The following is a 23,373-nucleotide window of genomic DNA, read 5'->3' on the forward strand; positions in this document are numbered from 1 at the left end:
CCAGCTGGACCCCACCTGTGCACGAATTTGTGCACCGGGCCTCTAGTTTTATTTAAGGCATGTGAGCATTCTCAGATTTTGGTATCCAAGGGGATTCCTAGAACCAATCCTCGGCAGATATTAAGAGACTAGATTCTGCCGAAACCGGTTTGGCTCAGTGGATAGAGCGTTGGCCTGCGGACTGAAGGGTCCCGGGTTCGATTCCGGTCAAGGGCATGTACCTGGGTTGTGGGCATATCCCCAGTAGGAGATGTGCAGGAGGCAGCTGATCGATGTTTCTCTCTCATTGATGTTTCTGACTCTCTATCTCTCTCCCTTCCTCTCTGTAAAAAATCAATAAAATAGGAGAAACCAAGATGGCGGCATAGGTTAAAGCCGGAGATTGCTGCCTCGAACAACCACTTCAGAGATATAACTAAAGGACAGAACAGACATCATCCAGAACCACAGGAAGGCTGGCTGAGTGGAAATTCTACAACTAGGATGGAAGAGAATATCATACCCAGACTCAGAGGAGGCGCAGTGCTGAAGTGAAATACTCAGGTGAGGAGTGCGCGTGCGGAGCGGGCTGGCGGCCGAGGGCGCGGTTGTTGTTTTCAATCAGGAGGGAGTTTCGGACTCTGAGCTCCAGATCCAGGAGAGTCTCTAGGGACCCAGACTCAAACGGGAGAAGCGGGACTGTCTGGCTTCGGTCAGAACTCGAAGGCAGCTTTCTCTCCGAGGTTTGCAGCAGTTGCTGGGACTCTGAGAGGCAAAGCCCCTAGGGACGGAACTGAGAGCAGCCATAACGGCTCGCTCCACCCGCCCTGTAGATCCCCGGGGACCCGCCCCGCCCAAGCCCTGCCCTAGAGATCCAGCACAGAAGCTCTCCCACTGCAGACACAGCTGACTCTCATAGCCAGTTAGCCTGGAGGTCAAATCACCCCTGGTATTACCAACAACAATCAAGGCTTAACTACAAGACTGCGCACAAAGACCACTAGGGGGTGCACCAAGAAAAGATAAAAAAATGCGGAGACAAAGAAACAGGACGCAAATGTCAGAAATGGAAAATATAGAGCTCAAAACCACACTTTTAAGGTCTCTCAAGAACTGTCTAGAAGCTGCCGATAAACTTAGTAAGGCCCTCAAAAAGACTGGTGAGACCGCCGATAAATGTAGTGAGATCCTCAAGAAATCTAATGAGACCCTCGATGTTGTGATAAAGAACCAACTAGAAATTAAGCATACACTGACTGAAATAAAGAATATTATACAGACACCCAACAGCAGACCAGAGGAGCGCAAGAATCAAGTCAAAGATTCAAAACGAGAAGAAGCAAAAAACACCCAACTGGAAAAGCAAAATGAAAAAAGAATCCGAAAATACGAAGATAGTGTAAGGAGCCTCTGGGACAGCTTCAAGCGTACCAACATCAGAATTATAGGGGTGCCAGAAGATGAGAGAGAGCAAGATATTGAAAACCTATTTGAAGAAATAATGACAGAAAACTTCCCCTACCTGGTGAAAGAAATAGACTTACAGGTCCAGGAAGCGCAGAGAACCCCAAACAAAAGGAATCCAAAGAGGACCACACCAAGACACATCATAATTAAAATGCCAAGAGCAAAAGACAAAGAGAGAATCTTAAAAGCAGCAAGAGAAAGAAACCCAGTTACCTACAAGGGAATACCCATACGACTGTTAGCTGATTTCTCAACAGAAACTTTGCAGGCCAGAAGGGAGTGGCAAGAAATATTCAAAGTGATGAATACCAAGAACCTACAACCAAGATTACTTTATCCAGCAAAGCTATCATTCAGAACTGAAGGTCAGATAAAGAGCTTCACAGATAAGAAAAAGCTAAAGGAGTTCATCACCACCAAACCAGGATTATATGAAATGCTGAAAGGTATCCTTTAAGAAGAGGAAGAAGAAGAAAAAGGTAAAGATACAAATTATGAACAACAAATATGCATCTATCAACAAGTGAATCTAAGAATCAAGTGAATAAATAATCTAGTGATCATAATAGAATCAGGGACATAGAAAGGGAATGGACTGACTATTCTTGGGGGGGAAAGGGGTGTGGGAGATGCAGAAAGAGACTGGACAAAAATCGTGCACCTATGGAAGAGGACAGTGGGTGGGGAGCGAGGGCGGAGGGTGGGGCGGGAACTGGGAGGAGGGGAGTTATGGGGGGGAAAAAGAGGAACAAATGTAATAATCTGAACAATAAAGATTTAATTTTTTAAAAATCAATAAAATATATTTTTTTAAAAAAAAGAGAGACTAGATTCTGAGAACAGCAACAACAACAAATTACTCATGGTCATTGGCCTGAAGGAGCTCATAGTGCAATACAGAGATATACTAGATATTTATAATAAATTTTAGAACATCAATAACAATGTGACTAAGGAGATACTGAGGGATAGAAAAAGGGGTCAATTAACCTAGCTTAGGAAGTTTTCTTAAAACTATGTATGATTTATTCAGGCTTATCCAGACAATTCATTTTTATGGTCAGTATCTCAAGGTACTATATAAAGTTTACCAGACAAACTTTCCAAGATTCAGATTTAGATAATATGTTCCAAACACCTATCTCAGGGTCAGAGAAGTAGCTACACAGCTAGAGCTGACTTCCCTGAATGAATGAGAGCCATATGTTGTCAACTGTGTGATAACTAGATTTTTACTTGTAATCTCCCGATTTTTAATTGCTGACTCAATTTGAGCCAAAATCTATTTGAGCCAAACTATGGTCTAAGGCAGTGAGTGAGTGGTTCTCAACCTTCTGGCCCTTTAAATACAGTTCCTCATGTTGTGACCCAACCATAAAATTATTTTTGTTGCTACTTCATAACTGTAATGTTGCTAGTTACGAATCGTAATGTAAATATTTGATATGCAGATGGTCTTAGGTGACCCCTGTGAAAGGGTCGTTCGACCGCCAAAAGGGTCTCGACCCACAGGTTGAGAACTGCTGGTCTAAGGTCTGAGACTATGTAAGCAGAAAAAGGTAATCAAAAGTAGTTATTACATTAGGACTATTTTGAAAACAAATTTATCTAGGTTGAAAACAGTCCATGATATTTTTTAAATTATTCATTTTAGTAATTTTACTGGTCCAACTAATAATGCTGTGTGTATTACACGCAGAGGAGTCTGCTCCAACTCCTGGTGACCCTATGAATGAGTGATGTCCACAAAGCCCTGAACTCAACAGCCCTGCTCAGCTGTCGATGCATGCCTATGGCTTCTTTTATGGAGTCAATCTATCTCATATTTCGTCTTCCTCTTTTCCTGCTGCCTTCTATTTTTCCCAGCATTACTGTCTTTTCCAAAGAATCTTGCCTTCTCATGATGTGCCTGAATTAGGCCAACTTCAGTTTTGCCATTTTTTGCCTCCAGTGTTGTTTCAAACTTAATTTGCTCTAGGACCCACATATTAATCTTTCTGGTGGTCCAGGATATCCACAGTGCTATCTTCCAACAGCATATTTCTTATGAATCAATATTTTTCTCATACCAACTTTTACATCTGTAGATAGTACAGGCATAGCTCAGAGATATTGCAGGTTTGGTTTCAGAGTACTGAAATAAAGCAAGTATCGCAATAAAGCAAGCAGTAACCTTTCTGCTGGTGAAGAGTCTTGCAGAAAGGATATTCAAACAGAATTTGCAGATGTTTCCTGATAATTTCTGATATTACATTTCTCATTGCTCATAACCTGCTGGACATTTATGACAGATACTGGGAGCCACAGGAAATCGCCACAATCCAATGAGAATTATCAGGGTGTCTCATTAACAAGGACTGAATTTGATGCCTCACAAAAGGAGAAACCGACAGTCACCACTTCAGGATGATCTTAAATTAAACCTGAATGCCTTTGGGCCTTTTTAAAGTCTTTTAAGCATTTTTAAACAAAACAAAAAAGTCAATAAAATAAAACGAACTGCAAAACTTTTTTTTTAAATATATTTTTCTTGATTTCAGAGAGGAAGGAGAGGGAGAGAGAGATAGAAACATCCATGATGAGAGAGAATCATGGATCGGCTGCCTCCTGCAAGTCCCCCACTGGGGATCGAGCCCACAAGCTGGGCATGTGTCCTTGACAGGAGTCAAACCCGGGACTCTTCAGTTCCCAGGCCCACGCTCTATCCACTGAGCCAAACCGGGTAAGGCCCAACTGCAAAACTTTTATTCCCTAGAGCATTATCTCAAATCTTTCAGATTTTGCTTCCAGATCTGGTCCTCAACCCTGGCTCAAATAACCTCTTTTAACCTTCTTTAAAGTTTGCAACTTTTTTTGTAAACACTGATATACATGTATCATGTGCAAAGAATGTTGCTAAAGTAACTTGGGATAAGAAAGGAATTATAAATAGGCCTGCCAAGTACTTTTTATATAAAACATAGTCCACCGTTGGACAGTGGCAAAGCTAATATACAAGACTCAGTATTACTTAGATTCTAAATATTGACTTTCGTAAATAAACTCAGCTGTATTTAGGAGACAAACTGGCTAAAGCATAATTAGTATACACGATCTCATTAGAAAAATAAAGCATTAATCTACAGTATTACACAGATAAGAAGCTAAATGCCAATACTACATTACTCCTATAGGCAGATTTCAGGATTAAAATTTATTTAGGTTCAAGACAATCAGGAAAAATTAATTTATGTCAATAGACAAGATTTTTATTTTGTTTTTAATTTTATATAAAAATGTCAATTACATAGAAATCTTACAAATGAACTACTAAAAACATAAAATATGCATAACTCACTTTACAGAGATAGCTGATGATAAAGAGATCATCTCTGAAAAACTGTTTAAGGTATTAAGTGGCATTCAGATGAGATGACAATAATAAGGTTCCCATTAGGATAGATTATGTTACTAAACACTGTAACTAAAAATCATAAATTAAAAAGAAAATACAAGTAAGCCCATCAATTATTTTTAACAAACTAAAACAAAACAAAATAAAACCTCCCCAACTTCATTCTACCAAAAGTCTATATAGTTTACTTTCAGAAAATTACAAGTTGAGAATTATTACATATACAGTTTAAAACCCTTTAAGTACAAGTATGTATGCTTGCCTCACCCTCTTATTTATTAGTGACAAATCAAAGCTTTAAATGATTACTCACCGCCAATTCTATCAACCCCATGACATGGAGAACAATATTCTCAAAACAAGTGAGTAATCAAAACCAAATCAAATCATACCACCACCCTCCCAAAGAAAGTCTTCTGTGGCCATTATATAAAATATCAAAAACAGAGCTGTTTCCTTATTAAAATAGCTTATATCCAAATTAGGTCCCACCTCCCACACTTTCCATAAGAGTCATATAATTTCACACATTGAAAACAATGAAAGAAATCTTTGAAAAGCCCTATGTAGATGTTTTCTCAGAACAAAATTGGGCAGTTTACAGTATAAAATAAGCCCTAAGCCAATAAGCACCCTCTCTCAATAAATGCACCATTCAAATCATGCCTGCCATTTGAGATGTCTATCCACACACTTCAGATGCATCAACACTAGGCTCACTATCAATGTCACTATATCATAACTCTGAAAACTAGTAATCCATCTATGCTGTAAATCAAGCATGTCAAACTCGTGGACCAGCCAATATAACAGTATGTAAGAAACGTTTTAATAAAAATTTTGTAACTTAGTTTTTACAATATCCTGTTATACATAATCCTATCTAATAAAAGAGAAACATGGTAATTAGCATATGACCGCGACCCTTCCCATTGGCTAAACAGGGCAATATGCAACTTAACTGCCAGCCAAGATGGCAGCCAGCAGCCAGGCAGCTTGAAACTAACATGAGGCTTGCTTGCTTAAGTGACGGAGGACTCCAACGTTCCTCGCCTGCCGCTGCCAGTCTCTGAGCTGCAACTCTAAGCAACTATGTTACAAATATAGAAGCTAAACAAAACCCCAGAAACCTGCTTTAGTCCACGGGCTTCAGCCAGCAGGATCGCAACATTGTTTCAAATACAGAAGGTAAACAAAGGCCAGAAACCTGCTTTCAGCAGCAGAGGCCTAAGAGCTGGAGCCAAGCCTCAAAGCTAAAGCTGGCCCAGAATAAAAAAAAGAAAAAAAGGAGCGGTTGGGAGCTTCAGTCACCCACCAGCCTGAAAACAGCCCTAAGCCCCTCACCCAGACTGGCCAGGCACCCCAGTGGGGACCCCCACCCTGAAGGGTGTGTGACCAGCTGCAAACAGCTATCATCCCCTCACCCAGGCTGGCCAGGCACCCCAGTGGGGACCCCCACCCTGATCCAGGACACCCTTCAGGGCAAACCAGCCGGCCCCCACCCGTGCACCAGGCCTCTATCCTATATAGTAAAAGGGTAATATGCCTCCCAGCACCAGGATCAGTGTGACAGGGGGCAGCACCCAAACCCCCTGATCACCCTGCGGCTCTGTGTGTGATGGGGCGGGGCCACAACCTCCCTATCTGCCCTGCTCTGTTCGTGACAGGGGAAGGCGCCCCACCCCCTGATCAGCCCTGCTCTGTGCCTGATAGGGGGGAGCTTTCCAACCCCCTGATCGCCCTGCGGCTGTGTGTGTGACAGGGTGCGGCGCCCCAACCCCGATCGGCCCTGCTCTGTGTGTGATGGGGTAGAGTCATAACCTCCCCATCGGCCCTGCCCTGAGTGTGACAGTGGCGGAGCCCCAACCCCCACCCCACGGGCCCTGCTCTGTATGTGATGGGGTAGAGCCATAACCTCCCCATTGGCCCTGCCCTGAGTGTGACAGTGGCGGCGCCCTAACCCCCTGATCTGCCCTGCTGTGTGTGTGACAGGGGGCAGTGCCCCAACTCCCCTATCGGCCTTACTCTGTGAGTGACAGCGGGGGGGGGGGGGGGGAGCTCCTCAACCACCTGATCGGCCCTGCTCTGTGCGTGACAGGGGGGAGCTCCCCAACCCCCTGATGGGCCCTGCTCTGCGTGACAGGGTACGGAGCCCCAACCCCCTGATTGGCCCTGCTCTGTGAGTGACAGGGGGCAGCACCCCAACCCCGATTGGCCCTGCTTTGTGCGTGACAGGTGGTGGCGCCGCAACCTGCCCATCGACCCTGCTTCGAGTGTGACAGGGGGCGGTGCCCCAACCCCCCAATCGGCCCTACCCTGAGCGTAACTGAGGGTGGCATCACAACCTCCCAATCCGCCCTGCTCTGTGCATGACAGGGGGCGGCGCCCCAACTCCCCAATTGGCCCTGCTCTGAGCCCGACCAGGGGCTGCATCTAGGGATTAGGCCTGCCCTCTGCCCCCCAGGAGCAGGCCTAAGCCAGCAGGTCGTTATCTCCCGAGGGGTCCCAGACTGCGAGAGGGCACAGGCCGGGCTGAGGGAACCCCTCCCCCCCCGAGTGCACAAATTTTTGTGCACCAGGCCTCTAGTCTGTAATAATAAAAACATACTATGCTAGCCGAAACCGGTTTGGCTCAGTGGATAGAGCGTCGGCCTGCAGACTGAAGGCTCCTGGGTCGATTCCGGTCAAGGGCATGTACCTTGGTTGCGGGCATATCCCCAGTGGGAGATGTGCAGGAGGCAGCTGATCAATGTTTCTCTCTCATCGATGTTTCTAACTCTCTATCTCTCTCCCTTCCTCTCTGTAAACAAATCAATAAAATATATTTAAAAAAAACAAAACAAAACAAAACATACTATGCTAATTAGACCGGAAGGCCAAACAGCAGAACGACCGTCCAGATGACCTTCCGGAAGAAGCTGCCAGGGCTGGCTGCAAGGGCCAAGGCAGCCAGGGCTGCAAAGGCCTACTCTTACACAAATTTCGTGCATCGGGCCTCTAGTTATTAATAACCAACGACAATGTTCGCTAATGACTGATTACTATAATCGTGTTGCATTCATTTCCCTTATGTGCCTTACTCACAGGCACACCATTTCTCTCCACTAATACTAGCAGTGAATATTTTAGCAACTGACTGCAATGTCATTAGTCTTGTACTGACTTGCTTGGTGTGCACAACGGAAAATATTTCACTTTCAGAGAACAAGAAAAATAGGTTTATTTGTGTTATGCTTATTAATTTGTTCAGTTATTCAGTGGTAAGTTAATGTTCAAGAAAAAATATTAAATTTTATTAAAATGTTCTATTATTTTATGTTAATGATTACTCATTTATGTCAGCCCTTTGTATTCAGCATGTCTCTATCGAAATAAACCTGTTTCTATGAAAACTGAAGCTTTTGTTTTTTTTACAGCCCACATAAACATAAACCTTCTTTATTAGGCCCATGTTAGCCTTTGAGTTTGACATGCTTGCTGTAAATGGTAACTCTGTATCATTCAAAATATTGTTTGCCAGCCTGGCCAGTGTAGCTCAGTCAGGGGTACAAAAAAACAACAAAAAGCAAATAAAAAGAAGAAATCAAAGTATTTTTAAAGTGTAAAGACTACGATTCAGTGACTTTTTCACTAAATAAGAGAATTTTTCATAATTCTGTGATATATAGTATCTCAATGCTTAGTAACAAAACATGTCGGGCACATTACAGGTTTTCAATAAATACTTACTGAACTATTTCAATAAGAATATCTTAATAGCCCTAGCCGGTTTGGCTCAGTAGATAGAGCGTTGGCCTGCAGGCTGAAGGGTCCCAGGTTCAATTCTGGCCAAGGGTACATGCCCGGGTTGCGGGCTCGATCCCCAGTAGGGGGCATGCAGGAAGCAGCAGATCAATGATTCTCTTTCATCATTGATGTTTCTAGCTCTCTCTCCCTCTCCCTTCCTCTCTGAAATCAATAAAGAAATACATTTAAAAAAAATAAAAAAGAATGTCTTAATAACGAAGAGGAGGAAAGTTTGTCATTTTTTGACCCCAGTAACTTCTATTTCTGCCTAGATAATATCTTTCAGCTACCTTGCCATTCCTTCCCCTGAAGAGCTAATTCTAGGAAGAAGAGAGATTGTAGGATTTTCTCCTGATTTGGACAGCAAAATCTACACTGAAAAAGTACAGTGCTTCCACCTGCTTTCTGACAAGTGCTCCCAAAAGTGCCTGTGTCCAATTAGGAAAATCAAAATGTTACAAAAACAACTTTAAGGTAACAGGAAACCACATAAGTAACAGGTATGGATGAAAGAAATTCATATAATTCAGTGTATGTTTTTAATACATAACTTGTTTGGTAAATATCATGGCCACATCTATGTGGCAAATACCTATAAATTGCATCTATTCATTTTTGTACATTAATATTATATACATTTGTAGTCTAAGTTGAACATCAAATTGAGATTTTTAAAATTTGAAACCAGTTGGTTTTCTAATACTGTTATATAAAAATTTTTCCTGAAGATAAATAAATTTATACAATTTAAAAGGCTTTGTGTATTCAATAACAATATATTTTAGAGAAAATTTCTAAACATTCTTTTCTGAGTGTTATAGCTATACACACTTGCTCAACTTAGTCCCTCATCCCTAGTACTTCTTAAATTACATATTTTCATTAATATTTGTATCAGACTGCAAATATTTTAATGAAAACTTTGCAAGTTCTGAAAAGATGTTACAGCTATTGACTAAGGCACTGATTACTTCAAATATATCTCAGTGCTAGTGTTTAAGGTCTATTTGATATTGAACAAAGCTAATAGCTCTAGTTGTTAAAAGTCTTTACATAGTATGTATGCAGTCATTTCAATGAAAAATTAACACATTTTCCATTTGTTTTAAAGATAACATTAAAATTTTTAACTGATAAAAATTTACCTTGTGGTAGAGCGAGAGATATAAACAGCTTAATAAAATAAAAGCCAAAAGTGCCCAAATATACACAAAATGTATTATTTCACCATATCGTTTCTTACCAGGGTCTCGAAAATAACTTAGCACGTGGTCTACCTATCTGTACCAAATTAAATGTCAAGGATATCTGATAATCCCAATACTCACAAATCTCAACAGAAGCAGCTAAGTGTATGATTAAATCAGTAAGTGTTTATTCAATTGCCTACTGTGGATAATCCAAAGCAATCTTAAACAATCAAAAAGTGCTACTCACCAGCAAGTGTATAATCCATATCAAAACCAAAGCACTTTATTTTCTCCATGGCTAAACTTCGGTTCACAAACACCCTGAAGAAAGGATTAAACAACAATATCTCAATTAATACTGAAACAACAACAAAAAATTAAGTTTAACAAAATTATTTGGCTATCTTTCTACATTTTCTCATTTAAGTACCAATATCTCTCTATATAAAAGGCTAATTTGCTAATTGTCCAACCATCCGACCGGTCGCTATGATGCACACTGACCATCAGGGGGCAGACGCTCAACACAGTAGCTATCTAGCTGCAGTGACCTGGCAGTGGCGGTTCTCAGGGGACACACCCTGAAACCAGAGAGGAGGGAGCCTGATTCCTTGTGGGGCCGTGCGATTCCACCTTCAGCCATGGGTTATGTTGTTGCTGGGGCACCGTCGGCCCGAATCTGGTTTACTACACACTTGCATTTGAGTTCCACACTTTGTATGAAAGCAACTTTGCAGAGTGCCCTCTCATACTCCGGGACCCCTCGGGGGATGTTTGAGAGCTGGATTTGGCCCGATCCTTGCAGGCCAGGCCAAGGGACCCCACCTGCCAGAGGGACCCCACTCACTCTACAGAAGCCAGGAAGGGACCATGGGAGGTTGGCTCCAGGGCGTGTCTGGCCCATACTGCCCAGTCCCGCCCTGCTGGCCACCTTCTAATTAATTTCCTTTCAATGTGCATGAATCCGTGCACTGGGTCACTAGTAAGTCATAATAAAATTATTCAAGTCCTTTTTATACCTTAAGTGAAATGAGAGGTTACATGAAAATACGTGGACTTTCTTACTGTGTTTTGATATTAACAATGCCATGTAGTCAAAATTTGAGTAAATTAGCTTTTTTCAAATTATAACCCCATAAGTTTATTTCTGAGCTTTATAATTCATTCATTTTTAATTTATTTAATAGACAAAGGTTCATTTCAGCCTGCCCGATGCCAGATACTAAAGACATAAATATAGATTCATTCAACAAATACTTGAGTGCCTACTATATGCTAGAAACTATGATGTGGCAGTGAACAAAAGAGTGAGTACCTGCCCTCAAAGAACTTCTGTTTTAACTTAGAATCTCAACCCTTGAGAAATTCAGCCTAGCAGGAGTAGGACTTACAAAGCAAATAATTATAGCAAGTCAATAAATGCTATAAAATATCATGAAGGACAGAGCACCAATTGTTTAGAGATCAGAAGAGATGTGTGTGAGCTGAATCTTAAACAATGAATAGAAGCTTTCCAGAACAAAGCAAGAAAGGCAACCCAGGCAGAATAACCAAGCAAGGAGAAGGTTTATAATGAATGATAAAACATTTATTAAGGCTGAAGCTGAGTTTTCTTTGGTTGTGCTTTTCTGTTTGTTTTAGCAAAACTAGGTTTTCTAGAGGAACAGGGGTGGAGGGAAGGAGCAATAAAAGCTATGAAGCAAAAAAGGTTAACAGAGGTCAAAATCATGAAGATTTTGCTTGCTATGGGAGCATGGACTTTATCCTGCAAGCAAGAATAAATTATCAGATTTTGAAGAAATGAAATAATCGAATTCAAATTTCAAAAAGATCACTATGAAGGGAAAACTAAAACTATAATAGTATGGTAGATCATTGCCATGATGGTGTTTTGGGGTAAGTTTTAATCATTTCTGAAAATAAGTATTGCCTTTCCATCTGAACCCCAGCTTTGTGGCCAAAATTTCTGAATGATTTATGGTCTATTGCTAAACCTCTTCTTTGCCTTTATTTCATAAGTAACTGTGAGAAGAAAGAATGCTTTAAAATCACCTAGGAAACTTGTTAAAAATAACTATGCCTGGGCTACCCTCGCCCATTAATGATCTAGGTCAATAGTCTCCAAAGAAGACTAACTGCACCAGGGAATGCAGAAGATTCTACTGGGGAAAAAAGAAGATATTAGATCTTCTACTTATATTTATTTCATTATTTCATGTATATGTTTTCTATTATATATAAATAAGGATAATATATAATTTGTAAATACATACAGGAATGAATATTACATATTTTAAGTGATGAAACACTCAAAAAAGTTTGGAAACCACTGATCTAGTTATTGATTTTTTTTAACTCTTCACCAACATATATAGTGTTTTAAATTTTAATAGAAAACATTTCCTCTTATCTCAGAATGTATCCATTTTAAATGAATAAAAATAAACATTAGCTTAAAATACTTTAATTGATAACTTAAAGTCAATTGGCCCTTAAAATTCGGAGTTTTGAAAAATATAAAAATCATTAATTACTCATCTTACGTGTGCTATGTACACTCGATTAGCTCTGTAAAATTAGCTCCTGAGAGAGATGTTACATAAAATATTTATACTTTCTTTCCCTAGAATAACCTGGTCTTCTAGAAAATCAATATTTACTTTGTCTTGGGTAAATGGTGGAGGAAAAAGGAAAAGAGTAGCGCAGTGATTTTCAACCTTTTTCATCTCATGGCACACACAAACTTATTAGTAAAATTCTGTGGCACACCAAAAAATATTTTTTTTGTTTTTGCTAATCTGACAAAAAAGTAGTAACAATCGTTCCTATCTCCCCTTCTAATTCACACTGAACGGCTATTGTTGTGTTGGCTATTGTCATTTCTTTAATTTAAGGGAAAAGAGGTCAGTGTCCCTGACTGAATAGTGAGGTATTGCACGTTGTAAAAATTCTTGCAGCACACCAGTTGAAAATCGCTAGGGTAGCAGATAGCTGAAAGATACAAAGAGCTAGAGAATAAATGACACCCACCCAAACCTTTTCAAAAACTTACCACTACCTCAAATATATCACCATGACCCTTCTAGCACTTAACCAAACTTCACCATGCTGTTACTGATAAGAGCGCCTTCTTTATTATCATTTTTCCCCAGTTACATAAATCCTTTTGAAGTCACAACAGAGGTAAAAAACACAGTAATGTTTCTAACTCTGGAAACAATGTTACCACTGATGCTTAGGCTTTTCAAACACACTTTCAATTCAGGCTAGGGTGCCAACTGGATCAAATCCTTGCTCAGAAGCCCAAACAGCTGACATGCCTAAAATATTCTGTGGGAATTTAGGCAGGAACGACTGGGAAGATTTTTCTTCCTTGTGATACAATCCAGGAGAGATATGTAGGACCACACAATAAAAGAAACAGTTTTGATTCTAATAGAAATATGATGGGAGCTGGTTTGAGTCACAATGAAAAATTAGGGAGAAAAGAAACTTTGCTAATATCACTCAATCAGTGCTTAAGATACAAAGAAACTATTAACAGACCCAGCAAGATGTTTTACTAGTTCCTTTCTTGGCCAGAAAAGAAATTGAGCCTATTGGCTTTATCATATTTTTTTAAAGGATATAAACATCATAATGCACCTTGGTATTATCCATAAAAACTCTAGAAATGACCTATGTCAGTAACATGAAAATCTATTGTTTTTGCCAAAATAATCACTGCTAAATTTCCATCAAATCGCATCCTTTCTTCTTTGACTGAATGGTCACTTTTTTCAATCAACACATTTGTTAAATGCCTACAACAAAGCAAGTACCATTTTGTGACATATATTCCAGAAGCTATCCTTCAGGGAGTAGTCAGAGCTAAGAAACTTTCTCAGTACCTAAAATTAGGAAGTGAGACCTTTTCCCATTAAGATCTTTTACCAAATATCTTTTTATTTTTATTCAAAGTAAGTTACCTTCACCCACAGAAGCAATTACTGAACTTAAAAAAGAAACAATCGTTCCTACCTTCCCTTCTAATTCATGTCTATTATGAAGCAAAAAGAAAAACCTTACATATATTCTCATCTCTTCTGTTCTTTCCCTAGTTTATGCTACAAAACATGGGAGGAGGGGCAATAGGGAATTCAATCTAATTCCTGTGCAAATATCTAAAATGCATAAGGAAATCTATAACGATAAAATGTAACAGCTACATTACACATAACTGCAATAATATAGTATATGTTACATTTTACAAAGATAATAAATGTTCAAATGCTGAAAGTATGCACTCACCAGCAGAGAAATAGCCTTGAGCCAGAAATACCATGTCTCCAGGACACAGTTTTCAAGGAAAACAATCTCTTGGCTTCAAACTAATGATTATTCTTTACTGTTAAAAGCAAGTTTTAGGTACTATATCAATTAAAAGACTGGCTCGCTGTCCCACCACGCATTTAAAACAAAAAGATACCTGCCTTGCAGAATCCAAAATTTCTATTGTTTCAGGACCTTGACTCTATCTTTGCCAATGCCAGTTTACTGTGTCACTTTCTAAATTATTAACCAGTGAAACATATTCCACCTCTATCTTTAAAAGCTTAAATATACTTGTGAAATTCCAAAGCTTGCTTTAAATAAAGTACACAGTTGCCACCCTAAAAAGCATAACTGAACTAACGCATCCAACCTTAGAAGACAGAAATTCCTACATACACACCACTAAGTCATCTGCAAGATACAGATTTGAGCATGAACAAGAGAAACAATCTTTAGGAAGCAGACACAGGAACACATAAAACCAGACAGACTCCAACACAAAGACCAATGTAACAGCTCTTACTATCATATCCCACTGTAGTAAGGCATGAAATATTAAGAAATTCTATACAAGTAAACATACATATTAACTATAAAAATAAGACTTAATATAATATGAATTAAGAAGAGTGATCTAATATTTTCCCACATAAGGACCATGAACATGCAATTTACTAAATTTGAAATTTTGTACATAGCAAACTCAATGGTTTTGAGATTTAACACATAATTCAAAGCAGCATTACCTCATCTGTCACTGGTTGCCGTTTTGCAAAGTGTGAAACTATCTGAATCAACTAGTTCTTGAAGTCATAACAAAATTCTTCTTCAAATCCCTGGGATAATTTTTTTTGTATGACTTTAACCTAACTTCAAAAAGATATTTTAGTCTGAAACCAGGCCCTCAACAGCATGTAACTTCTGGGACAGTGTTGGAGAAAACACCTCTGTGTCTAATTTAACTTGTCACTGGATCTCACTGTTGCTCCACACAAATCCATTTGGAATAGAATTTCTTTGGCAATGGTGAACTTTATCCCTAACTCCTCCCACTGCCTACGAGTCACAGTTTCCTGGCCAAGTGCCCAAAGCAGTTACTGCAACAACAAATGAGACTAAGGATACAAGTATTAAATCTTCTTGGGCAATCTTCTTCCCTTCTTTGGTTATAGGTTTGTATAATCGTTACAATAAAAGAAAAGAAAAAGTTACAAATGCTTTTTTGAGAGTGCAAATTGAGATTAGGAACCAAATGATGTCTCTCTCTGTGTGTGTATACGTGTGTATTTAACTTAATAGAAAAATATTATTATGTAAATTTTTGTTGAAAACCTAATTTAGTGTTTTATCCCCAAATAGTTCCTATTTTTGCTACTGATACTCTAATTTTCCCACTTAAAAAAATCTAGTTAATATCTTTTTATTCTTTCTTCTCCCTTAAATCCACATCATCTCAATAATCTCATGTGCCTTCGTTTAAACTTCCAAATGTCTCTGGATCCCAGATGTTTTATTCAATTCACACTGCTAACAATCTGTCCAGGTCTTCATTAACTTTTTTTTTTTAATCCTCAGCTGAGGATATGTTTATTGATTTTAGAGTGAGGAATGGGAAGGAAAGAGCGGGGGGGGGGGGGGGTGTAGAGTGGAGAAGGGAGAGGAATAAGAGAGAAAGAGTATGTGCTCATGTGCACACATGTGCCCTGATCTGGAACCGAACCCAACACCTTTCATGTATTGGATGATGCTCCAACTCAATGAGCCACACTGGCCAGGGAAACTCATTAATTTTTTAGCAACCATCTCCTAATTATTCTGCTTACACACGATTGCCAAATTAATTGCTTTGAAGTAGTGCTACTCTAAATGTGGTCAATGACAGAAAATTTTTATTTGTTAAATGTGTAATTAAAAAAGTAGACGTACATTTTATGTCTCTTCATTTTCTAGTATTTCTTTTTTATTACATTTTATAAGTGTACTCATTTGAAACAAATTGGAAATTTTTTAAAAAACTGGTCTTTCATCATATATAGTTTGAGAAGCACTGTCCTAAAGCAGCTGTATTCATGTTGTTCTTCTACCTAATAACCATCAGACATTTTTCACTACCTGCCCACTAATAAATTACAAATTTTTATAAAAATCACAAATTTTTTTATAAAAAAGTTTATCTTCATGAACTTCAGACTTTCACCATCTTTCCAAAATCAGTTTTATGTTACATTCTCCACATCATGCACCTTTTGCTATAATAATCAAAATGAACTACCTACTATTCCAGAAAGGTCCACTGAGGCTTTGTTTTATGGTGTTCCCTATACCTGAAATGTCTTCCTAAGTTTTCTCTATTCTATTTTTCAAGACCCAGCAATCTCAAGTGACTTCTTCAAGAACTACTGACTTCGAGAACTATGTGACGGTGAGCTTCTGGGTTTCAGATTACTTTTCTATCTAAAGAGATTTCACCAACAATTAAATTATATAGAATTGTGATCTAGGTGAAAGGTCTGAATATGTAAAATCCTTTATTTGGCACTTACTATATTTTGTCATATACATAAAATATGTAGATAGTTCTTGTATTCTTAACTGGATTATAAACTTTGAGGCACTGCTCGATATAATTGACATTTAATTCTTCCCTTTTCCACTCATTAGAACAAAATATCAGTGATGAAAAGGATATTTTTAAAGAGAGAATTCAAGTTATTGTTAATTACACAAAACAATGAAAAATAAAGATTAGCCTACAATAGCTATTTTCAACCGGTGCACCGTAAGACATTTTTAAAAAATATATTTTTATTGATTTCAGAGAGGAAGGGAGAGGGAGATAGAAACATCAATGATGAGGGGAATCATTGATTGGCTGCCTCCTGCACACCCCCTACTGGGGATTGAACCAGAAACCCAGGCATGTGGCCTTGACCTGAATCAAACCCAGGACCCTTCAGTACATAGGCTGACGCTCTATCCACTGAGCCAAACTGGCTAGTGCCCATAAAATTTTTTTAAATATGCAATACCCGACTATATAGTTAGGGGCACTGACCTCTTTTTCCTTAGATTGTCAAATTTAAAAAATGACAATAGCCAACAGAACAATAGCTGCCCGGTGTGAATGAATCAAAATTATACCTATTTTTTTTGTCAGATTGGCAAAATATATATATATTTTTTGATATGCCACAGAATTGTAGTAATTAGTTTATATATGCCATGAGATTAAAAGCGTTGAAAATCACTGTCCTAGAGAATAAATTAGAGGTTTTCCTAAAAGGAAATAGGAAAATGAGAAACAAAAATCAGAAAACTAATTTAGGGAAAAAAATTAAGTACAGGACAGATATAAATATTTGTGCCTACAGTAACTTTTATTTAGAACACCCAAAGATTTCAAAGAGTTCTAATCCAATACTTAGCATAGGGCCTTGCAAAAAACAAAGACAATATTTAACTGAACTAAAAATTAAACTTAAACTAAAAAGTTAATAGCAGTTAGTGGTTGCTAGAGGCTGTGTGGGGAGGAAGGGATTGGGGAAATTTTGTTAATGAGTACAGGGTTTCTTTTGGGGGTAATGAAAATGTTCTAAAGTTAGATAGTAGTATTGGTTGCACAACTCTGAATGCACTAAAACCACTGAAATGTACACTTTAGCCCGGCCAGTGTGGCTCAGCAGTTAAGCATTGAACCAGGGGGTCAGGGTTAGATTACAGTCAGGGGCACATGCCTAGGTTGCAGGCTCAATCCCCAGTGTGGGGCATGCAGGAGGCAGCCCATCAATGATTCTCTCTCATCATTGGTTTCTTTCTCTCTCCCTTTCTGAAATCAATAAAAATACATATTTTTAAAATGTACACTTTATTTTTTTAAAAAAATATATTTCATTGATTTCAGAGAAGGGAGAAGAGAGAGAGAGATAGAAACATCAATGATGAGAGAGAATCATTGATCGACTACCTCCTGCATGGCCGCCCACACTGTGGATCAAGCCCGCAACCTGGGCATGTGCCCCTTACCAGGAATCGAACTGTGACCTCCTGGTTCACAGGTCTACGCTCAACCACTGAGCCACGCCAGCCAGTCAAAAAATGTACACTTTAAAAAGGTGAACTGAATGGTATGCAAAGTATCTCTCAGCTAAGTTGTTAAAAACTTAATGGCAAGTCTATAGTTTGCCTTAGTGTCCCCATCCTTCAGTAAAAAGTACACTTTTAGATTTTGGTAATCTAAAAAATATAGGTAAGAACTTTCTAATTTATGAAATGGATTCCTAAAAATTGAAAGTTCAAATACCATGGGTATATAGGCACAGGAAGAAATTTTGGACTAGATTATAAAAGCAAATATTTTATTTAGTAGCATTAGTTTTTATTTTCATAAATCCAGTCAGTTACTGCTTACTAATTTGTCCTAATATTTTCTCTGAGGAACAACCTCAGGAAGAGTACATTTGGTTTATCAGATTGTAACAGATCAGCACCTGTGCTTTAAAAGTCTGAACAAGCAGCATATTATCATTTCTAAAATAAAACATAAATTCAGAAACTCGTAAAGCTAGAATATCAAAGGGATATATCAAAGCTAGAATATCCATAATAAGAGGGGGAAAAAGAAGTAAATCTACAGCATAGAAGGAGCAATATAGAAAATCTGTGCATTTCCGCCTCTGAGTCAGGGAGAGGCAAAACCTCCCAGAGAATCTGAACAAGAGCCATATGTCTGCATTCACACTACTAGGAGATGGTTAATACTGTCCCCCTAGGTGACTAAAAGACATGAAATCTCTCTGGAAGAACTCAATTGTAGGTGGTTATACTGCTAGATGCAGCCCAATTTCAGAGATGTTTAACAGTGAAAAATTTTTGAGAGTAGTGATCATACTGTTTCCACCAAAGATTTTAAAGCAAACTTTAAGGAGATTCATTAAAAATGTTTAAGAGACATTATTATTCCCTTCACTTTCATTCTCAGATGAAGAAACTGCAGTAATAAGAGCAGGATGATGGGGAATAAAAGAGAGGACTAATAAAATAAGAAAAATATACAAATTAAGGGAGAAACCAGAGATAACTACTTCTGCAAATAAATATACTATTCTGAAACTTCAGTCTAATTAAACTTACTTTTTCCAATTCCTTTCCCCCCATTTTCCTCTAAATTCTTACTTTTCTCCCCCCTTTTTTTTTTTAAAGTAAAGACCAATGTAGAGAGGATAAATTATAAAATGTAGCAAATGTTCAAAACTGAACTCTGTGGGATAAAAATGAGAGAAGAAAATACAATTATCCATGTTATCATTAGGACAAATTAACAAGTTACAGACTATGCCTATAATGAAAAAGACAGGTCAGTCAAAATTTAGAATTTAAAAGCAAATGATAAAACTCATTCTGGCCACTTACCTGAGACAGCAGCAGTTTTAGTAATAAAAGGCATTCTAACAACTGTAGAGGACTAGGGTTCAATCATGACACTGAAAGGAGGGTGCATTTTTTTCCTGCATTACTCATCCCACAGCATCTATATTTCCCCAAACATATTCTCTTGAATATGAATTAAGAATACCTTTTCATTTACAAAAAGTTAAATAAGCAGGTTAAGGAACTGTTCACGTCTCACCCACCAACTTTATTGAAATATGACTTACTTAAAATAAAATTCACCCATTATAAGTGTAAAGTTTGGTAAATTTGGCAATTGTATACACTGATGTAACAATTACCATAATTAACCCCAAACATTTCTTAATGTCCTTTTGCAATAGCCTCCCCAACCCCTGGCCCCAGGCTATCACTGATTTATGATTTGTCATTTCAGGTTTCTTATAAATGGAATTAATCATCATGTAGTTGATTCTTGCGCCTCTTTTTCCTAGCACAAAGCTGAGATTCATTTCTGTTGTTATATGTACCATAATTAGTTCTTTTACTTCTAAGTACTATTCCACTGTGTGAATATACCACAATTTGTTTACCTATTCAATTAATGGATTATTTTGGATTGTTTCCAGTATTGACTATTATAAACAATGCTGCTATACAAATCTGTGTGGACATAGGCTTTCATTTATCCTGGGTAAACAAATACCTAAAAATTGAATTACTAGGTCATATGGTAAGTTTATGTTTGATTTTAAAAGACATTGCTGCCCTGGCAGGTTTAACTCGGTGGATAGAGCGTCAGCCAGCGGATCAAAGGGTCCCGGTTTTAATTCCGGTCAAGGGCACATACCTTAGATGCAGGCTCCTCCCTGGCCCCAGCCTTGGTCAGGGCTCATGCAAGAGACAACCAATCGATGTGTTTCTCTCACATCGATATTTCTCTCTGTCTTTCCCTCTCCCACTCTCCCTAAAAATAAATGGAAAAATATCCTCTGGTGAGGATTAACAAAAAATCCTATCTAATAAAGAGGGAATATGCTAATTGACCCTCACACAGTTGCAAAGATGGTGGCACCCACAGCTAATAAGGGAATATACTAATTGACTGTCCCACCCTCAAAGAGGTGTCGCCCACAGACAATAAGGAGGGAATATGCTGGCTGCCCTGCCCTCAAAGATGGCAGCGCCCACAGCCACAAAATTGCAGCGCCCAGTCCCCTCAGCCCCGCAGGGACAGCAGGTGCTACTGCCTCCGGAGTTCCCCAGTCCCCCCGTCTCCCAGCTGCCCAGGGCCAGCCCGAGGCGCAGGTAACCAGGGCTGGCCGAGGCTTGCGCTACCGGCAGTGGCAGCAGCAGAGGTGTGATGGGGTGTCGCTTTCCCCTGATCGCCGGGTCACCTCCCACCCTGAGGGCTCCCAGACTGAGAGAGGGGGGAAGTTGGGCTGAGGGACACCCCCCTCCAGTGCATGAATTTTCATGCATCGGGACTCTAGTAAATAAATAAAAGACATTGCTAAAACTGTTTTCTATTTTGCATTCTCATCATCAATGCAGGAGAGTTCCAGCTGTTCCATATGGTCAATGTTTTTCATTTTAGTCATTCTAAGTAAGCAATTTTTAACCAGTGTGCAGCAAGAATTTTTAAAACATGCAATACCCCTTTTCCCCAAGATTGTCAAATTATAAAATGACAACAGCCACCCAGCCAGCATGGCTCAGTGGTTGAGCATTGACCTATGAACCAGGAGGTCAGTTTAATTCCCAGTCAGGGCACATTCCCGAGTTGCGGGCTAGATCCATAGTGTGGGGTATGCAGGAGGCAGCCATTGATTATTCTCTCTCATCATTGATGTTTCCATCTCTCTCTCCCTATTCCTCTCTGAAATCAAAAAAAAAAAACACACACTTTTTTTTTTAAATGACAAAAGCCAACACAATAGCCGTCTAGTGAGAATGAATTAAAATTATAACTATTTTTTGTCAGATCAGCCAAAAATATATTTTCTGGTGTGCCATAGAATTTAGTAATTAGCTTATGAGTGCCAGATGATGAAACAAAATTGAAAATTGCTGTTCTGGTTAATTTAGTCATCCTAGTGCAGCCGTGGGCAAACTACGGCCCACGGGTCGGATCCGGCCTGTTTGAAATGAACTAAAAAAAAAAAAAAGACCGTACCCTTTTATGTAATGATGTTTACTTTGAATTTATATTAGTTCACACAAACACTCCATCCATGCTTTTGTTCTGGCCCTCCGGTCCAGTTTAAGAACCCATTGTGGCCCTCAAGTCAAAAAGTTTGCCCACCCCTGTCCTAGTGGGTGGAATAGTAGCTCATTGAGGTTTTAACTCATATTTCCCTAATGGTTAATGATGTAGAGCATCATTTCAAGTACTTATTAGCCATATCTTTTTCTGTATGTGAAGTATATATTCAAATATTTTGCCCATTTTTAAACTGGGTTGTTTGCCTTATTATTGTATTGTAAAAATTCATATATTTTGGACGTAAGTTTTTAACATATACATATATATACATATATATATACATATATATATGTATATATATATACATATATATATATACATATATAGAGAGAGAGAGGGGGGGGGGGGGGAGAATAGTTTCTCCTGGTCCGTTGTATTAATGGTGTCTTTCAAAAAGCAGGTTTTTGTTTTTTAATTTTTGATGAAGCCGTTTATCAATTTTGTCTTTCATCTTTTCATGTATTTTATCTAAGAAATCTTTACCTAATTCAAAGTCACAAAGATTTTCACCTACACTTTACTTCTAACTTTTATATATAGGCCCATGATCCATTTTATATGGTTTGAAGTAAATGTTTATTTTTTTTCTATATGAAATTACTTTGGACTCATTGTTGAAAATCAGTTGTGGGTCTATAAACTCCCTACATGATCTACAAAAGTCTATCCTTATATTAATACCACACTGTCTGAATTACCATAAGTTTACATAAGGCTCAGTATAATTTTTGGTGATTTAACTCTTATAACGATCTTTTCCTATTACTATTAGGATATTTCATTTATGTCAAATGACAGCTGTACTACATGTCAAAATATCACATATACAAAAATTGTAAAAATAAAAATTCTTTTCATCCCAAAGTACAAAATTTATCCATTTATTTCTAAAGATAGCAAAGGAGAATAAAAGCTAAATGATTTCGTATATGTGTTCATGCATTTCAAATACACTTGTTTCATTATCTATTCAGACAACACAGAAATTGCCCTAGGGGCCCCTGGAATAAACCTAAAAGGACATCTCAGCCCTTATAATGTCCTTTGGTTTATACAGATCCCTAACTAACCAATTCTAACATATGCTTTACCTTAAGGGGAAAACTAGCACAAATTACTACTTCCCAAGAATTCTGACTGCACCTAGGAATATATTTCTTCTTAAATCTATAAACCAGGTTTATAAATAAAATAACTATGTGTACAAGACTAACAAATATATCAGCATCTGTGATATTTATCATAAAAATCATTTAACAACTGCAGATTTGTACCCAGTACGGGAAGGTAAGAAAACATATAAACCTAAAAGGCAATCATGAGTGGTCTAAAAATAATATAATTACATTTGACATAATTCATTTTCTTTACCCAATAATGAGGTCTAAAAGTAGCAGTAGAGAAGGCCAATTTCATTTTGTTCATAATCGATACGTAATTTGATTAAAAAAATTATAAGCACAGCACTGAAATTGTTTCAAAATTTCTAAAGGAACAAAGAACTAGGAAGAAACTAAGAGTTTCCAAAAAATCAAAATATTATGTATTCTTGAAGGTCTTTTTGAGAGATCTATGTCCTATTTAATCAA

General features: G+C 38.3%; 1 protein-coding gene across 7 annotated transcripts in view; it reads right to left on the reverse strand.

Moving 5' to 3' along the window:
- The window catches only part of NT5C2 (5'-nucleotidase, cytosolic II), a 139,811-nt gene that overhangs the window by 28,016 nt on the left and 88,422 nt on the right, over positions 1-23,373 (reverse strand). For all 7 annotated transcript variants that reach the window (XM_059661293.1, XM_059661297.1, XM_059661298.1 and 4 more), the window contains one exon: positions 10,064-10,137. In XM_059661293.1, coding sequence (XP_059517276.1) covers positions 10,064-10,137 — 74 coding nt within the window. The remainder of the gene's footprint in view (positions 1-10,063; positions 10,138-23,373) is intronic.

This window comes from Myotis daubentonii, chromosome 13 (genome assembly GCF_963259705.1).
Source record: "Myotis daubentonii chromosome 13, mMyoDau2.1, whole genome shotgun sequence".
NCBI classification, from domain to species: domain Eukaryota; kingdom Metazoa; phylum Chordata; class Mammalia; order Chiroptera; family Vespertilionidae; genus Myotis; species Myotis daubentonii.